The sequence below is a fragment of the Pleurodeles waltl genome, chromosome 7, assembly GCF_031143425.1.
Source record: "Pleurodeles waltl isolate 20211129_DDA chromosome 7, aPleWal1.hap1.20221129, whole genome shotgun sequence".
Taxonomy (NCBI): domain Eukaryota; kingdom Metazoa; phylum Chordata; class Amphibia; order Caudata; family Salamandridae; genus Pleurodeles; species Pleurodeles waltl.
Window position 1 is genome coordinate 1,385,267,406 of NC_090446.1, and position 26,058 is coordinate 1,385,293,463.

Below are 26,058 nucleotides of genomic sequence, written 5' to 3' on the forward strand. Positions count from 1 at the left end.
TGCACCATCTCGGCTTCTTAAAAAATATAATGCTCCTGAACAGGATCCTTTGTTTTTCAGAGCTGATCTTTATCTGGACTCAGTGGTAGTGGCTGCTGTGTGTAAATCTCACTGTGTGGCTTCTTCATCTTCGGTCCCACCAGACAAAGAAAGCAAGCAGATTGACTCCATTGGAAAAAGTGCGGAACATCTGCATCTTATATGAAGGTGGCAAGTGCTTCTGCCTTACTAGGGAGATGGGACAGGTCTCTGTGGTACTCTCTCAGATCTACAGAAAAGCTGCCTAAAGAGGGTGGCAGGATTTCTAGGAAATTCTAAATGAAGGTGGCCTGGTAGCCAAATAGATCATAAGTGCTTCCTGGCTAGCACTTACTGGTTTAAAATCAGAGGCACAGCATAGCATAGCATAATTAACTTACCATTTTCAGTTAACACCCTATTTGGTACTCACGCAGATAAGTAGATGTCCATAATGAAGACCAAGATGGACACTTTCAAAGCTGTTGGTCTGGAAAAGAAAAAATAATTCCTCAAAAGATGCAGGCCGGGTGACCAGAGGTTTCTCCAGCAGAGGGCTGAAACCCCTCACTGGACTTGGCACCTTTAGCAGAAAACAAGAATGCACTATCATCCTCGCAGACAGTCTAAAAAAAGAGGGTCACAGCAACAGCTTTCATCCACAGGAAAAACTCCTTCGAAACAATGAATCCTCACATCCCCCGTCTCTGTTACCCGCTCTGATGGGGGTATCATCTATCATCTGTCAGAGTGGCGTTCAGTAACAAAATACAAATGGATCTTGAATGTTGTTCAGAATAGATATTCTCTTCAGTTCAAGTCCCCACCTCTTTTTCCACTGGTAAAACATCACGGTTCTAAAAGACCTCTTATAGAAGGAAGTCAGCATTTTGTTACAAATGCAGGCTATAGAGGAGGTCCCATGTTATCAAAAGGGACTGGGAATTTATTCTTGCTTTTTTCTAGTAAGCCATTTTAGAGCTGCGAGTACTGAACAAATACATACGGAAAAAAAAGTTTAGATCTACCCACAGCTGTATCAAGGAGACTGGATGTGTTCTACAGATCTTCAAGATGTCTACTTTCACATCCCATTTTCTATAAAACATCAGAAGCTTCTGCATTTTAAAGTAGGTTCTCATCACTATCAGTACAAAGTGGACTACCGTTCAGCCTAAAATCAGCTCCACCAACGATCTCCAGGTGTATGCCAATAGTTGCAGCATACTTAAGAAAAAATATCATCTTTGTATATCCTTACCTAGATGATTGGCTGATAAAAGGTTCTTTGTCATCACAAACAAGAAAATGTTGTCCACTTTGTATCAAGACACTAAGGCATTCATTATGACTTTGGCGGTCTCTGAGCGAGACCGCTAAAGCCATGGGCGCCAGGAGACCGTAAGGGCTGGCAGTCTTCTGCCCGCCATGTAATGGGTACTGCTGGATTTCCACCACACTGTGGGTGGATATCTGGCAGTTGCCATGCTGGCGGGCGGTGGCGTTCTGGCATTGCTACCACCTGCACCGCCCTTCCAGTAGGACGCCGCCAACCATATTAAGACGATTAATGTGGCCTGATGGTGTCCTGCTGGCGGGGCACTAATGGCGGTGGCTGCGCCCCTTCCTGTTCCCTGACGGACTACCTCCTTGCCGGACAAGGTAAGGCGGGCATCCGACAGGGGAGGTGGGTGGCAGTGTGGGTGGTGTGTGTGTGTGTGTGTGTGTGTGTGTGTGTGTGTGTGTGTGTGTGTGTGTGTGTGTGTGTGTATGAATGTGTGTGTGTGTGCGTGGGTGAATGCGACTGTGAGTGTTGTGGTGTATGCGTGGGGTGTATGCGTGTATGAATGTTAAAGTGAATGCGTGTGCATGTCAGTGTGTATGCGTGTATGGATGCTTGTGTGTGTGTGAATGAATGCGTGTGAGTATGTGTGAGTGAATGCATGTATTGATGAGTGTGAGTGGATACGTGTATGGAAGTTTACGTGAATAGGTGTATGCATGGTGCGTGTGGGTGTCTGTGTGCATGTATGCGGGGAGGAGGGGGTGTGATGTGAGTAGGGGGTGGAGGGTGCTATTCGAGTGGGGGGGTGGGGGAGCGATGTGAGTAGGGGAGGTGGGGGTGCGATGTGAGTAGTGGGGTGGGGGCGCGCTATGTGAGTAGGTGGTGCTGTGTCTGTAGGGGGGGGGGGGCAGGTGCTTGCTGAGGGGTGGTGGAGTCGTCTACCAGTGACAGGGAAGGAATTCACTGTCACCGGTCGCCCTACCACCATGCTTTTCGTGGCAGTGCTACTGCCGCAGAAACCATGGCGGTATGCCAGCTCCTAATACCGCGGCCCTCTGTGGACCGCCGGGTCGGAGATGAGCATGTCCGGCCTGGCGGTGTGGGTAGAGATGTGGCAGGTTGGCAGCAGCCAACCCGTCACACTCATAATGTGGTGGTCTTCACTGCCAGCCTATTGGCGGTGACACCGCCACATTAACCCTGGCGGTTAGAAGACCGCCAGTGTCATAATGACCTCCGGAATGATATGGGTCTCCCGTCAACTTCAACACGACAATTCAAAAACTATTCATTATCTGAACAAGCAGGGTGGGACGCACTCCTGTCCCTTGTCTCTCGAAGCTCAAGCCATTTGGTAATGGTTACTTGCCAGGAATGTAACCATAACAGCAATAAAAATTGCTTAACTTTAATCCTAGTTCTCTTTCAGGAGAATCCTCATCAAAGTCATAAGCAACCCTCCTATATCCCCAGACAGAAATGTTTGCAGCTCTCAACAAATTCTGTACCCAAAAGAACAGAACAGAACAGTACTCACTGCTCAACCCTGGGTATACTCTTTATGTAAGAAGAGAGCTACTATACCTTTCGTAGGTAAGATCCCACTAGAAGACATCTGCGAGGCAGCCCTGGTCTACGTAATCAATCAATCAATCAATCAAGGATTTATAGAGCGCACTAATCACCCGTTGGGTCTCAAGGCGCGGGGGGCGGGGGAGGCTACTGGTCGTAGAGCCATGTCTTGAGGCGTTTACTGAATGTCAAGAGGTCTTGGGTCTGGCGAAGGTGGAGCGGTAGGGAGTTCCAGGTCTTGGCGGCCAGGTGAGAGAAGGATCTTCCTCCGGCGGTGGTGCGGCGGATGCGGGGGATGGAGGCGAGGGCGAGGCTGGCGGAGCTAAGATTACGGGTGGGGGTGTGGAAGGTGAGTCTGTCGTTGAGGTAGGATGGGCCTGTGTCGTGAAGGGCCTTGTGTGCGTGGATGAGGAGTTTGAAGGTGATACTCTTTGATACTGGTAGCCGGTGAAGGTCTCTGAGGTGGGGGAAATGTGCTTGCGGCGTGGGATGTCCAGAATGAGGCGGGCGGATGCGTTCTGGATTCTTTGCAGCTTTGTTAGGAGTTTGGTTGTTATTCCTGCATATAGGGCATTTCCTTAGTTCAGTCGGCTGCTGACCAGGGCGTGGGTGACAGTTTTCCTGGTTTCGACGGGACTCCACTTGAAGATTTTGCAGAGCATGCGGAGAGTGTTGTAGCAGGAAGATGAGATGGCAGTGACCTGCTGAGTCATGCTGAGTGTGGAGTCCAAGATGAAGCCTAGGTTGCGTGCGTGGGTGATGGCACGGTTCCTAGAGAGGTGGGCCACCAGGAGTCATTCCAAGCTGAGGGGTTGGTGCCAAAGATGAGGATTTCTGTCTTGTCTGTGTTTGACTTGAGGTGGCTTGATTCCATCCAGCTGGCGAGGGCGTGAAGTCCGTTGTGGAGGTTGTTCTTTGCAGTTTTAGGGTCTTTCGTGAGGGAGAGGATGAGCTGAATGTCGTCTGCGTAGGAAACTGTTGATGTGGTGGGTTTGTGCAATGCTGGCGAGGGGGGCCATATAAACGTTGAAGAGCGTGGGGCTGAGCGAGGATCCTTGGGGAACGCCACAGATGATTCTGGAGGCTTCTGACAGGAACGGTGGGAGGCGGACTCTCTGGGTTCTGCTTGAGAGAAATGACGAGATCCAGTTGAGTGCCTTGTTGCGGATTCCAGCGTTGTGGAGGCGTGTGCGGAGAGTGTGATGACATACCGTGTCAAAAGCTGCGGAGAGGTCCAGGAGGATGAGTGCTGCTGTTTCTCCTTCGTCGAGCATGGTCCTAATGTCGTCTGTGGCAGCAATGAGTGCAGTCTTGGTGCTGTGGTTTCTGCGGAATCTGGATTGGGAGGTGTCGAGTACCTTGCTGTCTTCTAGGAACCGGGTTAGTTGGCTGTTTACGATTTTTTTTATGATCTTGGCTGGGAAGGGGAGGAGGTAGATCGGCCGGTAGTTCTTGGGGTCATCTGGGTCTGCCTTTGGTTTCTTCAACAGGGCAGTGATTTCTGCGTGCTCCCATCTTTCTGGGAAGGTGGCTGACTCGAAGGAGCTGTTGATGGTTTTGTAGAGGTGGGGGGGCGATGATGATGTTTGCCTTATTGAAGATATGGTGTGGGCAGGGGTCCGATGGTGATCTGGAGTGGATGGAGGCCATGGTGGTGGCGGTGTCCTCTATGTTGACGGGGGTCCAGGTGTGGAGGAGGTGGGTGTTGCTTGGAGCGTTGGGTTCTTGGGTGTTTGTAGTCAGCTGGTGGGTCTGGGGTTTGAAGCTATTGTGGATTTCTTCTATCTTTTGAAGGAAGTGGGTTGCCACTGAGTTGCAGAACTCCTGTGATGGCGGGGGTTCGTTGGAGCAGGTCCTGGGGGTGGAGAGCTCATTGATGATGCTGAAGAGCTCTTTACTGTTGTGAGCGTCGGCGTCAATGCGGTTTTTGAAGTGGGTCCTTTTGGTGGTGCGGATCAGTTGGTGATGTTTGCGTAGGGCATCCTTGAAAGTAATGTGGTTGGAGTTGGTAGGGTCAAGGTGCCAGGTTTTTTCCATTCTGCGACATAGCCGTTTGGATTCCTGTAGTTCTGAGGTGAACCAGCTGGCCTTGATTCTGTGGGAGGTGTGTTTTTTTTTGGGAGCGGTGCGAGGGTGTTGGCGCAATCTTCTATCCAGCGATGCAGGTTGGTGGTGGCTGTGTTGGGGTCCGGGGTTGAGAGTGGAGATCAGTTGATCCGTTGATATTTAGCTCCAGTTGCGTCGGGGGGGTTGTGTGCGGTGGTGGTGAGTGACTGGTTTCTGGTAGGAAAGTGGATGCAGCAGTGGTCTGTCCAGCTGAGTTCGGTGGTGTGGCTGAAAGAGACGTGGTTGCTGGCTGAGAAGATGGGGTCGAGTGTGTGGCCTGCGGAGTGGGTGGGTGAAGTGACGAGTTGCTTGAGGCCGAAGTTGGCGAGGTTGTCGATTAGGTTGGTGGTGTTGATATCGGTGTTTTCTAGGTGGAAGTTTAGGTCACCGAGGAAGATGTAGTCTGTTGAGGCGAGGGCTTGGGAGCTGATGGCGTCGGCGATGTTGTCGCAGATCTGCGGTCTGGGTCCAGGGGATCTCTAGACCAGTGTTCCTCTGAGTGTGTTGTTGGCGTTGATGTAGATACTGAAGTGGAGGTGCTCGGCGGAGTTGATGGTGTTGTGGGAGTTGGTGGAGACTCTTATGGTGTTTTTGTGGACTATGGCAATTCCTCCTCCTGGTCTGTTGATTCGGTCTCTTCTGGTGATCTTGTAGTTTTCTGTTATGGCTATGGCTACGTCTGGTTCAGAGGCCAAATTCATCCAGGTTTCGGTGAGGAATGCGACGTCGGGCGAGTATGTGGTCTGGAGGTCCCAGAGTTCAATTGCATGTTTGTGGATGGAGTGGGTGTTAAGTAGGATGCATCTTAGGCGGCTGTCTGTTTTGATTTGGAGTTTGGAGGTTAGGTTGCAGGTGAAATTGCAGGCTTTGCAGGAGAAGGGTCTTTTGGTGCGCGTTGGTGTGGACTGGAAGCAGATGGAGGAGCGTCCTGGATTAATGGCGTGGAGTTTGTCGGCAGTGTAAAGGTGTTCAGTGGCACAGGAAGCGTGTTGGCCAGGGGGTCTGGCGCTGGGCGCGGTCTTGGCACAGACGGGTTTGCCTTTGGCACGCCAGCGGCGCACCTGCTGCACGCGTCTGCTTCGCGGCCGCGCTGTGGCCGGCATAAGAGGGGAGGTGGGAGGGAGTGGCAGCTGGGAGGAGGGAGGGAAACCTCCAATGGGAGTGCGTGGGGGTGGGGACAGCAGGAGTCAGGAGCGGGAAGAGCTCTGAGGAGGAGGGAGGGGGGCGGAGCCGTGGGGAAGCAGCGGCGCAAACCTTCCAGGAGAGGAGAAGCCCAAACAAGCCCAGACAAGCCCAAAACAATGGCAGCACTTACCGGAGCAGTGGTGAGGAGGAAGCGACCTGCCTGCAAGGATGCAGGGTCAGAGGTCGCTTCTAACCTCGCGCTGCGGCCGGCAGAAGAGGGGAGGTGGGAGGGAGTGGCAGCTGGGAAGAGGGAGGGAAACCTCCAATGGGAGTGCCGAGGGGGCGGGGGTAGCAGGAGTCAGGAGCCGGAAGAGCTCAAAGGAGGAGGAAGGGGGCGGGCCGTGGGGAAGCAGCGGCGCAAACCTTCCGGGAGAGGAGAAGCCAAGAAGCCCAAACAAGCCCAGACAAGCCCAAAACAATGGTAGCACTTACCGGAGCAGTGGTGAGGAGGAAGCGACCTGCCTGCAAGGATGCAGGGTCAGAGGTCGCTTCTAACCTTGCGCTGCGGCCGGCATAAGAGGGTAGGTGGGAGGGAGTGGCAGCTGGGAGGAGGGAGGGAACCTCCAATGGGAGTGCGTGGGGGCGGGGGCAGCAGGAGTCAGGAGCGGGAAGAGCTCCAAGGAGGAGGGAGGGGGGCGGGACCGCGGGAAGCAGCGGCGCAATCCTTCTGGGAGAGGAGAAGCCAAGAAGCCCAAACAAGCCAAAACACGCCCAGACAAGCCCAAAACAATGGCAGCACTTACCGGAGCAGTGGTGAGGAGGAAGCGACCTGCCTCCTTTAATAACCATTACTGTGTGGACATAATCTGCCAATAAGATATGGTTGGCCAGACCTTGTGAAGAGCATTGTTCCAAACATCTGCATCATCTGTGTAAGGAAATGCCTCCTTGGCATGGTTACCCCCTGACTTTTTGCATTTTGTTGATGCCAGTTATGATTAAAAGTGTGCTGGGACCCTGCTAACCAGGCCCCAGCACCAGTGTTCTTTCCCTAAACTGTACCTTTGTTCCCACAAGTGACACAGCCCTGGCACCCAGATAAGTCCCTTGTAAATGGTACACCGATACCAAGGGCCCTGATGCCAGGGAAGGTCTCTAAGGGATGCAGAATGTCTTATGCCACCCTGGGGACCCCTCACTCAGCACATGCACACTGCCTCACAGCTTGTGTGTGCTGGTGGGGAGAAAATGACTAAGTCAACATGGCACTCCCCTCAGAATGCCATGCCCACCTTACACTGCCTGTGGCATAGGTAAGTCACCCCTCTAGCAGGCCTTACAGCCCTAAGGCAGGGTGCACCATACCACAGGTGAGGGCATATGTGCATGAGCACTATGCCCCTACAGTATCTAAGCAAAACCTTAGACATTGTTAGTGCAGGGTAGCCAAAAAGCGTATATGGTCTGGGAGTTTGTCAAACACGAACTCCACAGTTCCATAATGGCTACACTGAAATCTGTGAAGTTTGGTATCAAACTTCTCAGCACAATAAATGCACACTGATGCCAGTGTAGAATTTATTGTAAAATGCACCCAGAGGGCATCGTAGAGATGCCCCCTGAATACCAGTCCGACTCCTAGTGCTAGGCTGACCTGTTTCTGCCAGCCTGCCACAACCAGACGAGTTTCTGGCCACATGGGGAGAGTGCCTTTGTCACTCTGCGGCCAGAAACACAGCCTGTACTGGGTGGAGGTGCTTCTCACCTCCCCCTGTAGGAACTGTAACACCTGGTGGTGAGCCTCAACAGCTCATGCCTTTTGTTACAGCACCCCAGGGCATCCCAGCTAGTGGAGATGCCCGCCCCTCCGGCCACTGCCCCCACTTTTGCCGGCAAGGCTGGAGGAGATAATTAGAAAAACAAGGAGGAGTCATCCACCAGTCAGGACAGGACAGCCCCTAAGGTGCGCTGAGCTGAGGTGACCCCTGCCTTTAGAAATCCTCCATCTTGGTTTTGGAGGATTCCCCCAATAGAATTAGGGATGTGCCCCCCCTCCCCTCACGGAGGAGGCACAAAGAGGGTGTAGCACCCTCCAGGACAGTAGCCATTGGCTACTGCCCTCCTGACCTAAACACACCCCTAAATCTAGTATTTAGGGGCGACCTAGAACCCAGGAAATCAGATTCCTGCAACCTACAACAAGCAGAAGGACTGCTGACCTGAAAGCCCTGCAGAGACGATGGAGACGACAACTGACTTGGCCCCAACCCTACCGGCCTGTCTCCAGACTCAAAGAACCTGCACAGCGACGTATCCGACAGGGACCAGCGACCTGTGAAGCCTCAGAGGACTGCCCTGAACCCGAAGGACCAAGAAACTCCGAGTACAGCGGCACTGTTCAAGAACAGCATCAACTTTTCAACTTTCAAAGACTTCACTTTTCCGGCCGAAAGCGTGAGACTTCACAGTCTGCACCTGACGCCCCCGGCTTGAGCTCCAGAAAACCAACACTGCAGGGAGGACTCCCAGGTGACTGCGACCTCATGCGTAACCTGAGACGACCCCCCCTGGATGCCCACAGCGATGGATCCAGAGGCTCCCCCTGACTGCGACAGCCTGGAACAAAGAACCCGATGCCTGGACCAAGCACTGTACCTGCAGCCCCCAGGAACCAAACTCCAGTGCAAGAGTGACCATCAGACGACCCTCTGCCTAGCCCAGTCGGTGGCTGCCCCGAGAAGCCTCCCTGTGCCCTGCCTGCACCGCTAAAGTGACCCCCAGGTCCCTCCATTGATTCCTATTGAAAACCCGACGCCTGCTAAGCACACTGCACCTGGCCGCCGCTGTGCCGCTGAGGGTGTGTTTTGTGTGCCTACTTGTGTCCCCCCCAGTGCTCTACAAAACCCCCCCTGGTTTGCCCTCCGAAGACGCAGGAACCAGAGCACCCCTGTTCTCCATAGGCACCTATGTGTTTGGGGTCCTCCTTTTACCTCTGCACCTGACTGGCCCTTTGTTGCTGGTGCAGTGACTTTGGGGTTGCCTTGAACCCGCAACGGTGGGCTGCCTATGCCCAGGAAACTGAACTAGGCAGTGTCTTACTTACCTCAGAAACTTAACCTTACTTACCTACCCCAGGAACTGTTGATTTTTGCACAGTGTCCACTTTTAAAATAGCTTATTGCCATTTTAAGTAAAACTGTGTATGTTACTGCTCTAATTCAAAGCTCCTTACTTACCTGTGTGGAGTACCTTGCATTTTACGTATTTACTTTAAATCTTGAATTTTGTGGTTCTAAAATAAATTAAGAAAATATATTTTTCTATACAAAGACTATTGGCCTGGAGTTGAGTCTTTCAGTGTGTTCTCCTCATTTATTGCCTGTGTGTGTACAACAAATGCTTAACACAACCCTCTGATAAGCCTACTGCTCGACCACACCACCACAAAATAGAGCATTAGAATGATCTAATTTTGCCACTATCTTACCTCTAAGGGGAACCCTTGGACTCTGTGCACACTATCTCTTACTTTGAGATAGTATATACAGAGCCAACTTCCCAAAATCTGCATGCTAGCCATTGCTGGGAGGAAACTGCTTTAAAATCGATGGAGAGTATGTGTATTTACAGCCACGTAGGCTACAAATGGGAAATGTTACTTACCCTGTAAGCATCCACTTATAGCGTGTAGTGCTGTAGATTCACATCCCCCCACCCTTCTCCCTGGACCTGGCAGTGGTGGCACATGTTTTCTCACATTTTCAGTATTTAACAACTTGCAATGTGCACAACACATAGTAGACTTACTCTTCTCTCCACTTTCACCTTCTACCTACTAAGCAAAAAACAACCAAAGTGGAGTCCGTGCCCATGTGCATTGTGGACTAAGGAAGAAGTCACAGCACATCTTGTGATTCGAAGCTTCTTCGAAGAAAAACAAGTTGTAATGTCCGAGTCCAATAATAGATGACAGGAGCATGTAAATCAACAGCACTACAGATGCTTACAGGGTTTCTTTTTGGTGCTCTCCAGCTGGACACTGTGTGGATAAATGCCCATTAAGTAGGCCACCACTGTTGTCACTGAAATCACCTCACAACAGTAACAAAGTGGTTAGGGCTAAAAGCATAAGGCTCTCTCCAGAGCACTATAGAGATGTGAGAGTAGTCTGTCTTTAACCTCCACTCCTCCGCCTTTCCTCAACAATTCTTCCCATCTGAAATAGGCTGGGCACCCGGAAGCCACTTTTCATCCTTCCTTGTAGAATAGAGGAAGTGCTGCTATTATCTTCTTTGAGTGTGGCATAAACAGGTGCTGTGTTTTATAGAGTAGATGCTATTGTACCTTACTTCAACCTACTTGTGATGTAGAGTAGAGGGCAATACAGGCCCTCCCCTCAATGATGCATGTACCTGCTGGAGGTGTGACTATCTATTCCCTGCATTGGGAATGCAAGGATGGGGTGCATTTACATAATTACGTCATGGAATATAGCATGCTGTTGGTGCTACTGTCTCTGTGCCCCAGTAGGTGGCTACACTCCCATAAGTTAGAGGAGCTGTCACATGAAATGTATGAAGAGGAAGTGTTTTGGATTTAGAGATTGAGCTACCTCATTCCCTTCACAGAGGTCTGTGGGTTTGTCCACACTGAAGTCCAGTAGAATGCTGTAGGTGTGTACTGTCCTCTTTAGATCTCATGTTCTTCCCAATTTGTCTTTCAGATTCAAAGGACTCAGGCAGCTTGTGCTTTGTCTTCCGGTGGCTTTTGATCTGGTTCAAACGTGAATTTTCCTTTATGGATATTCTTCAACTCTGGGAGGTAATGTAATCTGGCCTGGCTCTGTGAATTGTAACAGTTTCAGAAATCTCAAACCCGAGGTGCCTCATTGGGCAAGCTCCATGATGTGCTTGCTCTTTGAAACTGGATGGTTCTTGTGTACACTTCTATATACATCATAGCGCACATATGAAATAATGTTCACCCAGACTGAGAAAATTCTGATTGTTCTTCCCTTTCCTCTTTAACATCTGTGGTTACCTTTGCTATTGCTTCTCTTGCCCTGGCTACCAGTCTGTATGCCCCACTGTATGTCATAGAAACTCCCTGAGGCGTATTATGCCGGCAAACAACCTAAGATGACATTTTTATCTCTCAAGGAACATATGATTAGAAAAAAAATATTTTTAATAAAAGCCAAACTTTTTTGTCCGTGGCTCTTGAAAGCAAGTCTTTGAGCAGCAGAAATAAAGCAGTGAGGTTGGTCCAATAATCTTCCTACTTAATTTGACAGATATAGATTTCCTGTAACACCATATGTCATACTCAGATTAAGCTTTGTGTGTTTATAGACTTCACATGGACATCAGACAGAAATGCCACACTATTTGCAAAGAGACTTCATCCTACTAAGAAAGCCTTAACCCTTTAGCTGCTGCCCCCTCCCTGAGCTGAGCTCCTTTTTTGGCTATTTGGGGTAGTTCGTGCCTAGAGCTCCGTAACTTTTTTCCCACATAAGATATCCAAGCCAAATTTGCATCCTTTTTTCCCAAGATAGTTGGGATTCTAAAGGTTCCCAGGATGTGTGGATTCCCCTGAGAGGACCGAGAAAATAGGCAAAATATTGCAAAATGTTGCGGTTTTTGGGGAAAAATAGGGAAAAAATGCTCAGGATAAAAGCGTCTGTTTTTCTTCCAAAGAATGGCATCCACGAACGGTTTGCTGTCCTAAAGTCACCATCTTCTAAGCTTTCAGGAATATGCAGAGCTGAATCCAAAAACCTAATGTTGCACCACAGTTGTGGCATTTTTCTAAGATGTAGCCTGTTTTCCCTATTTTTTGTGCTCTCCACCTGCTTCCAGCTTGTGGTGGAAACCAATGTGAAACCCATAGGTGATCCAGAAAAGCTATAGATTTCTAAAAAGTAGACAAAACTCAGAATTCAGCAAAGGGTTGGATGTGGGATTCCTCAAGGTTTTTCCAAGGAAAAGATATTTAAATAAAGAAATATTGAAAATTAGTAGGAAAAAAAGGGCATTTGTGATAACATTTCCATCTGTAACTTTTTGGCATGATGATCGATTGACAAAAGAAATATCCCATTACATCTGCTAATCCCTTCTGGTTGTGGAGATATATAGGGTTTGTAGGTTCTCCAAGAACACAAGGTACCGAGAGCCAACAACTGAGCTGCACCGTAAAATTAGTTTCATATGATTTGACGGTTATTTTTCAAAATGTCATCTTTTTTATACACTGACTTAAATTAGAAAGGCACAAATGCAGTGAAATCCAATAGGTAATAGCAAATGTTCTACTGTTCTATGCTCCCACAAATCTCTTGATAAGAATATACCTCACTTGTGTGGGTTGGCCTAGTGCCCGCAGTAGAAAGCCTCCCCAAACACAACATGGGCACAGTGCATTTTTCCACCAAAAACTGGACCTTTTTTCCAATGTGGGTAGCTAGAGATTTTGGACCCTAGCTCAACTGACACCTAGGGAAACCTAGCCAACCTGTCAGTTTTTTAAACCTAGACAGCTAAGGGTATCCAGGGTGAGCTATTTGCATGGCTCTCGCCATGGTTTTTTTTTTAACCAGAATCGCTAGCATTTTCCTCACATCTCTGTGATGGAAAGTTGTGGAATCTATGGGGAGCCACAAACTTTCTTCCACCTGGCGTTCCCCAAGGTCTTGCAATGAAAATGGTACCTCACTTGTGTGGGTAGGTCTAATGCCTCTGAAAGGAAACGCCCCAATCCCTTGCAAACCTCAAACTGTCACACAAAAAACACATTTTACTCACATTTCTGTGATGGGAAGTTCTGAAATCTGCAGGAAGCCACATACTTCCTTTCATCTGACATTTCCTCAGGTCTCCTGATTAAAATTGTACCTCACTTGTGTGGGTAGGCCTAGTGCCCTCAACAGGAAATGGTCCAAAATGCAACATTTTTCCACTGAAAACTGACCCTTTTTTCCAATGTGGGTAGCTTGAGATTTTGGACCCTAGCTCAGCCGGCACCCAGGGAAACCTAGCCAACCTGTACATTTTTGAAAACTAGACACCTAGCGGTATCCAAGGTGGGCTGGCTTGTGTGACTCTCACCATGTATTTTTACAAAGAATCCCTTGCAAACCTCAAACCTTCATTAAGAAAGCACATTTTCCTCACATTTCTTTGATAGAAAGTTCTAGAATCTGCAGGCAGTCACAAATTCCCTACCACCCAGCGTTCCACCACATCTCCCGAGAAGAAAACGCTGCCTCACTTGTGTGGGTGGGCCAAGTGCCCGCGACATGGAAGGGCCCATAACGTATTGAGACGATAATAATGATAACTATGGTGGGTGTACTAATTAGTTCCGGGATCGGCAACCATGTGGGGAAACCTATCAAACCCCATCATTTCTAGAAAAAATGACTACCCAGAATACCCTGTGTAAAGAAATGGCTCCCTGTTAGTTACCCCCCACTTTTTGCCTGATACTGATGCTGACTTGACTGAGAAGTGTGCTGGGACCCTGCTAACCAGGCCCCAGCACCAGTGTTCTTTCACCTAAAATGTACCATTGATTCCACAATTGGCACACCCTGGCACCCAGATACGTCCCTTGTAACTGGTACCTCTGGTACCAAGGGCCCTGATGCCAGGGAAGGTCTCTAAGGGCTGCAGCATGTATTATGCCACCCTAGAGACCCCTCACCCAGCACAGACACACTGCTTACCAGCTTGTGTGTGCTAGTGAGAACAAAATGAGTAAGTCGACATGGCACTCCCCTCAGGGTGCCATGCCAGCCTCTCACTGCCTATGCAGTATAGGTAAGACACCCCTCTAGCAGGCCTTACAGCCCTAAGGCAGGGTGCACTATACCATAGGTGAGGGTACCAGTGCATGAGCACTGTGCCCCTACAGTGTCTAAGCAAAACCTTAGACATTGTAAGTGCAGGGTAGCCATAAGAGTATATGGTCTGGGAGTCTGTCAAACACGAACTCCACAGCACCATAATGGCTACACTGAAAACTGGGAAGTTTGGTATCAAACTTCTCAGCACAATAAATGCACACTGATGCCAGTGTACATTTTATTGTAAAATACACCACAGAGGGCACCTTAGAGGTGCCCCCTGAAACTTAACCGACTATCTGTGTAGGCTGACTAGTTCCAGCAGCCTGCCACACTAGAGACATGTTGCTGGCCCCATGGGGAGAGTGCCTTTGTCACTCTGAGGCCAGTAACAAAGCCTGCACTGGGTGGAGATGCTAACACCTCCCCCAGGCAGGAGCTGTAACACCTGGCGGTGAGCCTCAAAGGCTCACCCCTTTGTCACAGCACAGCAGGGCACTCCAGCTTAGTGGAGTTGCCCGCCCCCTCCGGCCACGGCCCCCACTTTGGGCGGCAAGGCTGGAGGAAACAAAGAAAATAACAAGGAGGAGTCACTGGCCAGTCAGGACAGCCCCTAAGGTGTCCTGAGCTGAGGTGACTCTAACTTTTAGAAATCCTCCATCTTGCAGATGGAGGATTCCCCCAATAGGATTAGGGATGTGACCCCCTCCCCTTGGGAGGAGGCACAAAGAGGGTGTACCCACCCTCAGGGCTAGTAGCCATTGGCTACTAACCCCCCAGACCTAAACACGCCCTTAAATTTAGTATTTAAGGGCTACCCTGAACCCTAGAAAATTAGATTCCTGCAACAACAAGAAGAAGGACTGCCTAGCTGAAAACCCCTGCAGAGGAAGACCAGAAGACAACAACTGCCTTGGCTCCAGAAACTCACCGGCCTGTCTCCTGCCTTCCAAAGAACTCTGCTCCAGCGACGCCTTCCAAAGGGACCAGCGACCTCTGAATCCTCTGAGGACTGCCCTGCTTCGACGACGACAAGAAACTCCAGAGGACAGCGGACCTGCTCCAAAAAGACTGCAACTTTATCCAAAGAAGCAGCTTTAAAGAACCCTGCAATCTCCCCGCAAGAAGCGTGAGACTTGCAACACTGCACCCGGCGACCCCGACTCGGCTGGTGGAGAACCAACACCTCAGGGAGGACCCCCGGACTACTCTACGACTGTGAGTACCAAAACCTGTCCCCCCTGAGCCCCCACAGCGCCGCCTGCAGAGGGGATCCCGAGGCTTCCCCTGACCGCGACTCTCTGAAACCTAAGTCCCGACGCCTGGAAAAGACCCTGCACCCGCAGCCCCCAGGACCTGAAGGACCGGACTTTCACTGCAGAAGTGACCCCCAGGAGTCCCTCTCCCTTGCCCAAGTGGAGGTTTCCCCGAGGAAGCCCCCCCTTGCCTGCCTGCAGCGCTGAAGAGATCCCTTGATCTCTCATTGACTTCCATTGCGAACCCGACGCTTGTTCTAACACTGCACCCGGCCGCCCCCGCGCCGCTGAGGGTGAAATTTCTGTGTGGGCTTGTGTCCCCCCCGGTGCCCTACAAAACCCCCCTGGTCTGCCCTCCGAAGACGCGGGTACTTACCTGCTGGCAGACTGGAACCGGGGCACCCCCTTCTCTCCATTATAGCCTATGCGTTTTGGGCACCACTTTGAACTCTGCACCTGACCGGCCCTGAGCTGCTGGTGTGGTAACTTTGGGGTTGCTCTGAACCCCCAACGGTGGGCTACCTTGGACCAAGAACTGAACCCTGTAAGTGTCGTACTTACCTGGGAAAACTAACAAAAACTTACCTCCCCCAGGAACTGTGAAAATTGCACTGTGTCCACTTTTAAAATAGCTATTTGTGAATAACTTGAAAAGTATACATGCAATTGAAATGATTCAAAGTTCCTAATGCACTTACCTGCAATACCTTTCAAACAAGATATTACATGTTAAATTTGAACCTGTGGTTCCTAAAATAAACTAAGAAAATATATTTTTCTATACAAAACCTATTGGCTGGATTTGTCTCTGAGTGTGTGTACCTCATTTATTGTCTTGTGTATGTACAACAAATGCTTAACACTACTCCTTGGATAAGCCTACTGCTCGACCACACTACCACAAAATAGAGCATTAGTAATATCTCTTTTTACCACTATTTTACCTCTAAGGGGAACCCTTGGACTCTGTGCATGCTATTCCTTACTTTGAAATAGCACATACAGAGCCAACTTCCTACACCCTGTAAAGGTGAAACATTGAATAAAAACACAATTTTTTCTGCATTTCTGTGACATAAACTGCAGGTATCTGCAGGGATCCACAAACTTCTTACCACCCACTGTTCCTCAACTTGTCCAGATAAAAACGCCACCCCACTGGTTTGCCTGGGCCTAGTGCCCGCAACAGGAATGGATCACCCAAGGGTCAACCGTAGTCCTTGCATGAGGACTACTGTTGACCCTTGGGTGATCCATTCCTGATGGGGAGACTCTCCCCTTTCCAGCGATGCCTCTCATAAACATGGGAGCATCTAAAACCCCACCGGACACAGGAGCAGATCTTACCTGCTTCTTGACTGCCGCTCTGATGGGCGGCGGGGAGAGACGCAGAAGCTATCACGACTCTCCCCCGGGGGTTTAAAAAAAACAAAACTCCGATGCTTTGCACTGGAGGATTTTTTACAGCCCTCCCTGGTGATGGCCAATGAGTGTCAAACACACCAAGGAAGGTGTGCGTGTGACAGCCATCAGCCGTCACACACACTGTAGGAAGTTGGCTCTGTATGTGCTATTTCAAAGTAAGGAATAGCATGCACAGAGTCCAAGGGTTCCCCTTAGAGGTAAAATAGTGGTAAAAATAGATAATACTAATGCTCTATTTTGTGGTAGTGTGGTCGAGCAGTAGGCTTATCCAAGGAGTAGTGTTAAGCATTTGTTGTACATACACATAGACAATAAATGAGGTACACACACTCAGAGACAAATCCAGCCAATAGGTTTTTATATAGAAAAAATATCTTTTCTTAGTTTATTTTAAGAACCACAAGTTCAAATTCTACATGTAATAGCTCATTCGAAAGGTATTGCAGGTAAGTACTTTAGGAACTTCAAATCATCAAAATTGCATGTATACTTTTCAAGTTATTGACAAATAGCTGTTTTAAAAGTGGACACTTAGTGCAATTTTCACAGTTCCTAGGGGAGGTAAGTTTTGATTAGTTTTACCCGGTAAGTAAGACGCTTACAGGGTTCAGTTCTTGGTCCAAGGTAGCCCACCGTTGGGGGTTCCGAGCAACCCCAAAGTCACCACACCAGCAGCTCAGGGCCGGTCAGGTGCAGAGTTCAAAGTGGTGCCCAAAACACATAGGCTAGAATGGAGAGAAGGGGGTGCCCCGGTTCCGGTCTGCTTGCAGGTAAGTACCCGCGTCTTCGGAGGGCAGACCAGGGGGGTTTTGTAGGGCACCGGGGGGGACACAAGCCCACACAGAAACTTCACCCTCAGCGGCGCGGGGGCGGCCGGGTGCAGTGTAGAAACAAGCGTCGGGTTTTCAATGTTAGTCTATGAGAGATCTCGGGATCTCTTCAGCGCTGCAGGCAGGCAAGGGGGGGATTCCTCGGGGAAACCTCCACTTGGGCGAGGGAGAGGGACTCCTGGGGGTCACTCCTCCAGTGAAAGTCCGGTCCTTCAGGTCCTGGGGGCTGCGGGTGCAGGGTCTCTCCCAGGCGTCGGGACTTTAGGTTCAAAGAGTCGCGGTCAGGGGAAGCCTCGGGATTCCCTCTGCAGGCGGCGCTGTGGGGGCTCAGGGGGGACAGGTTTTGGTACTCACAGTATCAGAGTAGTCCTGGGGTCCCTCCTGAGGTGTTGGATCGCCACCAGCCGAGTCGGGGTCGCCGGGTGCAGTGTTGCAAGTCTCACGCTTCTTGCGGGGAGCTTGCAGGGTTCTTTGGAGCTGCTGGAAATAAAGTTGCAGCTTTTCTTGGAGCAGGTCCGCTGTCCTCGGGAGTTTCTTGTCTTTTCGAAGCAGGGGCAGTCCTCAGAGGATGTCGAGGTCGCTGGTCCCTTTGGAAGGCGTCGCTGGAGCAGGATCTTTGGAAGGCAGGAGACAGGCCGGTGAGTTTCTGGAGCCAAGGCAGTTGTCGTCTTCTGGTCTTCCGCTGCAGGGGTTTTCAGCTAGGCAGTCCTTCTTCTTGTAGTTGCAGGAATCTAATTTTCTAGGGTTCAGGGTAGCCCTTAAATACTAAATTTAAGGGCGTGTTTAGGTCTGGGGGGTTAGTAGCCAATGGCTACTAGCCCTGAGGGTGGGTACACCCTCTTTGTGCCTCCTCCCAAGGGGAGGGGGTCACAATCCTAACCCTATTGGGGGAATCCTCCATCTGCAAGATGGAGGATTTCTAAAAGTTAGAGTCACCTCAGCTCAGGACACCTTAGGGGCTGTCCTGACTGGCCAGAGACTCCTCCTTGTTATTCTCATTATTTTCTCCGGCCTTGCCGCCAAAAGTGGGGCCTGGCCGGAGGGGGCGGGCAACTCCACTAGCTGGAGTGTCCTGCTGGGTTGGCACAAAGGAGGTGAGCCTTTGAGGCTCACCGCCAGGTGTGACAATTCCTGCCTGGGAGAGGTGTTAGCATCTCCACCCAGTGCAGGCTTTGTTACTGGCCTCAGAGTGACAAAGGCACTCTCCCCATGGGGCCAGCAACATGTCTCGGTTTGTGGCAGGCTGCTAAAACTAGTCAGCCTACACAGATAGTCGGTTAAGTTTCAGGGGGCACCTCTAAGGTGCCCTCTGGGGTGTATTTTACAATAAAATGTACACTGGCATCAGTGTGCATTTATTGTGCTGAGAAGTTTGATACCAAACTTCCCAGTTTTCAGTGTAGCCATTATGGTGCTGTGGAGTTCGTGTTTGACAGACTCCCAGACCATATACTCTTATGGCTACCCTGCACTTACAATGTCTAAGGTTTTGTTTAGACACTGTAGGGGTACCATGCTCATGCATTGGTACCCTCACCTATGGTATAGTGCACCCTGCCTTAGGGCTGTAAGGCCTGCTAGAGGGGTGTCTTACCTATACTGCCTAGGCAGTGAGAGGCTGGCATGGCACCCTGAGGGGCGTGCCATGTCGACTTACTCGTTTTGTCCTCACTAGCACACAAGCTGGTAAGCAGTGTGTCTGTGCTGAGTGAGAGGTCTCCAGGGTGGCATAAGACATGCTGCAGCCCTTAGAGACCTTCCTTGGCATCAGGGCCCTTGGTACTAGAAGTACCAGTTACAAGGGACTTATCTGGATGCCAGGGTCTGCCAATTGTGGATACAAAAGTACAGGTTAGGGAAAGAACACTGGTGCTGGGGCCTGGTTAGCAGGCCTCAGCACACTTTCAATTGTAAACATAGCATCAGCAAAGGCAAAAAGTCAGGGGGCAACCATGCCAAGGAGGCATTTCCTTACACAACCCCCCCCCAAACGAAAGAGGATGAGACTAACCTTTCCCAAGAGAGTCTTCATTTTCTAAGTGGAAGAACCTGGAAAGGCCATCTGCATTGGCATGGGCAGTCCCAGGTCTGTGTTCCACTATAAAGTCCATTCCCTGTAGGGAGATGGACCACCTCAACAGTTTAGGATTTTCACCTTTCATTTGCATCAGCCATTTGAGAGGTCTGTGGTCAGTTTGAACTAGGAAGTGAGTCCCAAAGAGGTATGGTCTCAGCTTCTTCAGGGACCAAACCACAGCAAAGGCCTCCCTCTCAATGGCACTCCAACGCTGCTCCCTGGGGAGTAACCTCCTGCTAATGAAAGCAACAGGCTGGTCAAGGCCATCATCATTTGTTTGGGACAAAACTGCCCCTATCCCATGTTCAGAGGCATCAGTCTGCACAATGAACTGCTTAGAATAATCTGGAGCTTTGAGAACTGGTGCTGAGCACATTGCTTGTTTCAGGGTGTCAAAGGCCTGTTGGCAGTCCACAGTCCAGTTCACTTTCTTGGGCATTTTCTTGGAGGTGAGTTCAGTGAGGGCTGTCACAATGGATCCATATCCCTTCACAAACCTCCTGTAATACCCAGTCAAGCCAAGGAATGCCCTGACTTGAGTCTGGGTTTTTGGAGCTACCCAGTCCAGAATGGTCTGGATCTTGGGTTGGAGTGGCTGAACTTGGCCTCCACCTACAAGGTGTCCCAAGTAAACCACAGTTCCCTGCCCTATCTGGCATTTGGATGCCTTGATAGAGAGGCCTGCAGATTGCAGAGCCTTCAAAACCTTCCTCAGGTGGACCAGGTGATCCTGCCAGGTGGAGCTAAAGACAGCAATATCATCAAGATAAGCTGTGCTAAAGGACTCCAAGCCAGCAAGGACTTGATTCACCAACCTTTGGAAGGTGGCAGGGGCATTCTTTAAACCAAAGGGCATAACAGTAAACTGATAATGCCCATCAGGTGTGGAGAATGCTGTCTTTTCTTTTGCTCCAGGTGCCATTTTTATTTGCCAGTACCCTGCTGTCAAGTCAAAGGTACTTAGGAATTTGGCAGCACCTAATTTATCAATGAGCTCATCAGCTCTTGGAATTGGATGAGCATCTGTCTTGGTGACAGAATTGAGCCCTCTGTAGTCCACACAAAACCTCATCTCTTTCTTTCCATCTGTGGTGTGAGGTTTGGGGACTAAGACCACTGGGCTAGCCCAGGGGCTGTCAGAGCGCTCAATGACTCCCAATTCCAGCATCTTGTGGACTTCCACCTTGATGCTTTCCTTAACATGGTCAGACTGTCTAAAGATTTTGTTCTTGACAGGCATGCTGTCTCCTGTGTCCACATCATGGGTACACAGGTGTGTCTGACCAGGGGTTAAGGAGAAGAGTTCAGGAAACTGTTGTAGGACTCTCCTACAATCAGCTTGTTGTTGGCCAGAGAGGGTGTCTGAGTAGATCACTCCATCTACTGTACCATCTTTTGGGTCTGATGACAGAAGATCAGGGAGAGGTTCACTCTCTGCCTCCTGATCCTCATCTGTTACCATCAACAGATTGACATCAGCCCTGTCGTGGAAGAGCTTAAGGCGGTTTACATGGATCACCCTTTTGGGGCTCCTGCTTGTGCCCAGGTCCACCAAGTAGGTGACCTGACTCTTCCTCTCTAGTACTGGGTAAGGGCCACTCCATTTGTCCTGGAGTGCCCTGGGAGCCACAGGCTCCAGAACCCAGACTTTCTGCCCTGGTTGGAACTCAACCAGTGCAGCCTTTTGGTCATACCAAAACTTCTGGAGCTGTTGGCTGGCCTCAAGGTTTTTGGTTGCCTTTTCCATGTACTCTGCCATTCTGGAGCGAAGGCCAAGTACATAGTCCACTATGTCCTGTTTAGGCTCATGGAGAGGTCTCTCCCAGCCTTCTTTAACAAGGGCAAGTGGTCCCCTTACAGGGTGACCAAACAGAAGTTCAAAGGGTGAGAACCCTACTCCCTTCTGTGGTACCTCCCTGTAAGCGAAAAGCAGACATGGCAGGAGGACATCCCATCTCCTTTTGAGTTTTTCTGGGAGCCCCATGATCATGCCTTTTAATGTCTTGTTGAATCTCTCAACTAAGCCATTAGTTTGTGGATGGTAAGGTGTAGTGAATTTATAAGTCACTCCACACTCATTCCACATGTGCTTTAGGTATGCTGACATGAAGTTGGTACCTCTGTCAGACACCACCTCCTTAGGGAAACCCACTCTGGTAAAGATACCAATGAGGGCCTTGGCTACTGCAGGGGCAGTAGTCGACCTAAGGGGAATAGCTTCAGGATACCTGGTAGCATGATCCACTACTACCAGGATATACATATTTCCTGAGGCTGTGGGAGGTTCCAGTGGACCAACTATGTCCACACCCACTCTTTCAAAGGGAACCCCCACCACTGGAAGTGGAATGAGGGGGGCCTTTGGATGCCCACCTGTCTTACCACTGGCTTGACAGGTGGGGCAGGAGAGGCAAAACTCCTTAACCATGTTGGACATATTGGGCCAGTAGAAGTGGTTGACTAACCTCTCCCACGTCTTGGTTTGTCCCAAATGTCCAGCAAGGGGAATGTCATGGGCCAATGTTAGGATGAACTCTCTGAACAGCTGAGGCACTACCACTCTCCTAGTGGCACCAGGTTTGGGGTCTCTGGCCTCAGTGTACAGGAGTCCATCTTCCCAATAGACCCTATGCGTTCCATTTTTCTTGCCTTTGGACTCTTCAGCAGCTTGCTGCCTAAGGCCTTCAAGAGAGGGACAGGTTTCTTGTCCCTTACACAGCTCCTCCCTGGAGGGTCCCCCTGGGCCTAAGAGCTCAACCTGGTAAGGTTCAAGCTCCAAAGGCTCAGTTCCCTCAGAGGGCAGAACTTCTTCCTGAGAAGAGAGGTTCCCTTTCTTTTGCTGTGTTGCAGTTGGTTTCCCAACTGACTTTCCTGTTCTCTTGGTAGGCTGGGCCATTTTTCCAGACTCCAGCTCTACTTTTTCACCCTGTGCCTTGCATTGTGCTCTTGTTTTCACACACACCAGTTCAGGGATACCCAGCATTGCTGCATGGGTTTTTAGTTCTACCTCAGCCCATGCTGAGGACTCCAGGTCATTTCCAAGCAGACAGTCCACTGGGATATTTGAGGAGACCACCACCTGTTTCAGGCCATTGACCCCTCCCCATTCTAAAGTAACCATTGCCATGGGATGTACTTTTCTCTGATTGTCAGCGTTGGTGACTGTGTAAGTTTTTCCAGTCAGGTATTGGCCAGGGGAAACCAGTTTCTCTGTCACCATGGTGACACTGGCACCTGTATCCCTCAGGCCCTCTATTCTAGTCCCATTAATTAAGAGTTGCTGTCTGTATTTTTGCATGTTAGGCGGCCAGACAGCTAGTGTGGCTAAATCCACTCCACCCTCAGAAACTAGAGTAGCTTCAGTGTGGACCCTGATTTGCTCTGGGCACACTGTTGATCCCACTTGGAGACTAGCCATACCAGTGTTACCTGGATGGGAGTTTGGAGTGGAACCTTTCTTGGGACAGGCCTTGTCTCCAGTTTGGTGTCCATGCTGTTTACAGCTATGACACCAGGCCTTTTTGGGATCAAAGTTTTTACCCTTGTACCCATTGTTTTGTGAAGAGGCTCTGGGCCCACCCTCCTGTGCAGGTTTTTGGGGGCCTGTAGAAGACTCTTTACTATTTTTAGTTTTGGTTGTCTCATCACCCTTCTGCTGGGGAGTCTTTGTGACCCCTTTCTTTTGGTCACCCCCTGTTGAAGTCTTGGACACCCTTGTCTTGACCCAATGGTCCGCCTTCTTTCCCAATTCTTGGGGAGAAATTGGTCCTAGGTCTACCAGATGCTGATGCAGTTTATCATTGAAACAATTACTTAACAGGTGTTCTTTCACAAATAAATTGTACAGCCCATCATAATTACTTACACCACTGCCTTGAATCCAACCATCTAGTGTTTTCACTGAGTAGTCAACAAAGTCAACCCAGGTCTGGCTCGAGGATTTTTGAGCCCCCCTGAACCTAATCCTGTACTCCTCAGTGGAGAATCCAAAGCCCTCAATCAGGGTACCCTTCATGAGGTCATAAGATTCTGCATCTTGTCCAGAGAGTGTGAGGAGTCTATCCCTACACTTTCCTGTGAACATTTCCCAAAGGAGAGCACCCCAGTGAGATCTGTTCACTTTTCTGGTTACACAAGCCCTCTCAAAAGCTGTGAACCATTTGGTGATGTCATCACCATCTTCATATTTAGTTACAATCCCTTTGGGGATTTTCAACATGTCAGGAGAATCTCTGACCCTATTTATGTTGCTGCCACCATTGATGGGTCCTAGGCCCATCTCTTGTCTTTCCCTCTCTATGGCTAGGATCTGTCTTTCCAAAGCCAATCTTTTGGCCATCCTGGCTAACTGGATGTCCTCTTCACTGGAGTTATCCTCAGTGATTTCAGAGTTGTTGGTCCCTCCTGTGAGGGAACCAGCATCTCTGACTATTATTTGTGGAGTCAGGGCTTGAGAAGCCCTGCTCTCCCTAAGTAGGACTGGAGGGGGGGAATTTCCCTCCAAGTCACTATCTTCATCCTCTGAGTTGCCATCCTCAGAGGGGTTGGCCTTTTCAAACTCTGCCAAAAGCTCCTGGAGCTGTACTTTGGTAGGTTTGGGGCCCATTGCTATTTTCTTTAGTTTACAGAGTGACCTTAGCTCTCTCATCTGTAGATGGAGGTAAGGTGTGGTGTCGAGTTCCACCACATTCACATCTGTGCTAGACATTATGCTTCTAAAAGTTGGAATACTTTTTAAGAAACTAAAACTGGTTCTAGAATCTAATTCAAACTTTTACAAACTTTTAAACTCTAAAAGAAATGCTAAACAGGATCTAACACAAGGCCCTAGCAGGTCTTTTAAGAATTTAGAAAACTTTTCAAATTGCAAAAATCAATTTCTAATGACAATTTTGGAATTTGTCGTGTGATCAGGTATTGGCTGAGTAGTCCAGCAAATGCAAAGTCTTGTACCCCACCGCTGATCCACCAATGTAGGAAGTTGGCTCTGTATGTGCTATTTCAAAGTAAGGAATAGCATGCACAGAGTCCAAGGGTTCCCCTTAGAGGTAAAATAGTGGTAAAAATAGATAATACTAATGCTCTATTTTGTGGTAGTGTGGTCGAGCAGTAGGCTTATCCAAGGAGTAGTGTTAAGCATTTGTTGTACATACACATAGACAATAAATGAGGTACACACACTCAGAGACAAATCCAGCCAATAGGTTTTTATATAGAAAAAATATCTTTTCTTAGTTTATTTTAAGAACCACAAGTTCAAATTCTACATGTAATAGCTCATTCGAAAGGTATTGCAGGTAAGTACTTTAGGAACTTCAAATCATCAAAATTGCATGTATACTTTTCAAGTTATTGACAAATAGCTGTTTTAAAAGTGGACACTTAGTGCAATTTTCACAGTTCCTAGGGGAGGTAAGTTTTGATTAGTTTTACCCGGTAAGTAAGACGCTTACAGGGTTCAGTTCTTGGTCCAAGGTAGCCCACCGTTGGGGGTTCCGAGCAACCCCAAAGTCACCACACCAGCAGCTCAGGGCCGGTCAGGTGCAGAGTTCAAAGTGGTGCCCAAAACACATAGGCTAGAATGGAGAGAAGGGGGTGCCCCGGTTCCGGTCTGCTTGCAGGTAAGTACCCGCGTCTTCGGAGGGCAGACCAGGGGGGTTTTGTAGGGCACCGGGGGGGACACAAGCCCACACAGAAACTTCACCCTCAGCGGCGCGGGGGCGGCCGGGTGCAGTGTAGAAACAAGCGTCGGGTTTTCAATGTTAGTCTATGAGAGATCTCGGGATCTCTTCAGCGCTGCAGGCAGGCAAGGGGGGGATTCCTCGGGGAAACCTCCACTTGGGCGAGGGAGAGGGACTCCTGGGGGTCACTCCTCCAGTGAAAGTCCGGTCCTTCAGGTCCTGGGGGCTGCGGGTGCAGGGTCTCTCCCAGGCGTCGGGACTTTAGGTTCAAAGAGTCGCGGTCAGGGGAAGCCTCGGGATTCCCTCTGCAGGCGGCGCTGTGGGGGCTCAGGGGGGACAGGTTTTGGTACTCACAGTATCAGAGTAGTCCTGGGGTCCCTCCTGAGGTGTTGGATCGCCACCAGCCGAGTCGGGGTCGCCGGGTGCAGTGTTGCAAGTCTCACGCTTCTTGCGGGGAGCTTGCAGGGTTCTTTGGAGCTGCTGGAAATAAAGTTGCAGCTTTTCTTGGAGCAGGTCCGCTGTCCTCGGGAGTTTCTTGTCTTTTCGAAGCAGGGGCAGTCCTCAGAGGATGTCGAGGTCGCTGGTCCCTTTGGAAGGCGTCGCTGGAGCAGGATCTTTGGAAGGCAGGAGACAGGCCGGTGAGTTTCTGGAGCCAAGGCAGTTGTCGTCTTCTGGTCTTCCGCTGCAGGGGTTTTCAGCTAGGCAGTCCTTCTTCTTGTAGTTGCAGGAATCTAATTTTCTAGGGTTCAGGGTAGCCCTTAAATACTAAATTTAAGGGCGTGTTTAGGTCTGGGGGGTTAGTAGCCAATGGCTACTAGCCCTGAGGGTGGGTAC

General features: G+C 49.8%; 1 protein-coding gene across 3 annotated transcripts in view; it reads left to right on the forward strand.

Annotated features, from left to right (window-relative positions):
• Positions 1-26,058, forward strand: part of TBC1D17 (TBC1 domain family member 17) — a 416,105-nt gene that overhangs the window by 292,899 nt on the left and 97,148 nt on the right. For all 3 annotated transcript variants that reach the window (XM_069200945.1, XM_069200946.1, XM_069200947.1), the window contains one exon: positions 10,830-10,927. In XM_069200945.1, coding sequence (XP_069057046.1) covers positions 10,830-10,927 — 98 coding nt within the window. The remainder of the gene's footprint in view (positions 1-10,829; positions 10,928-26,058) is intronic.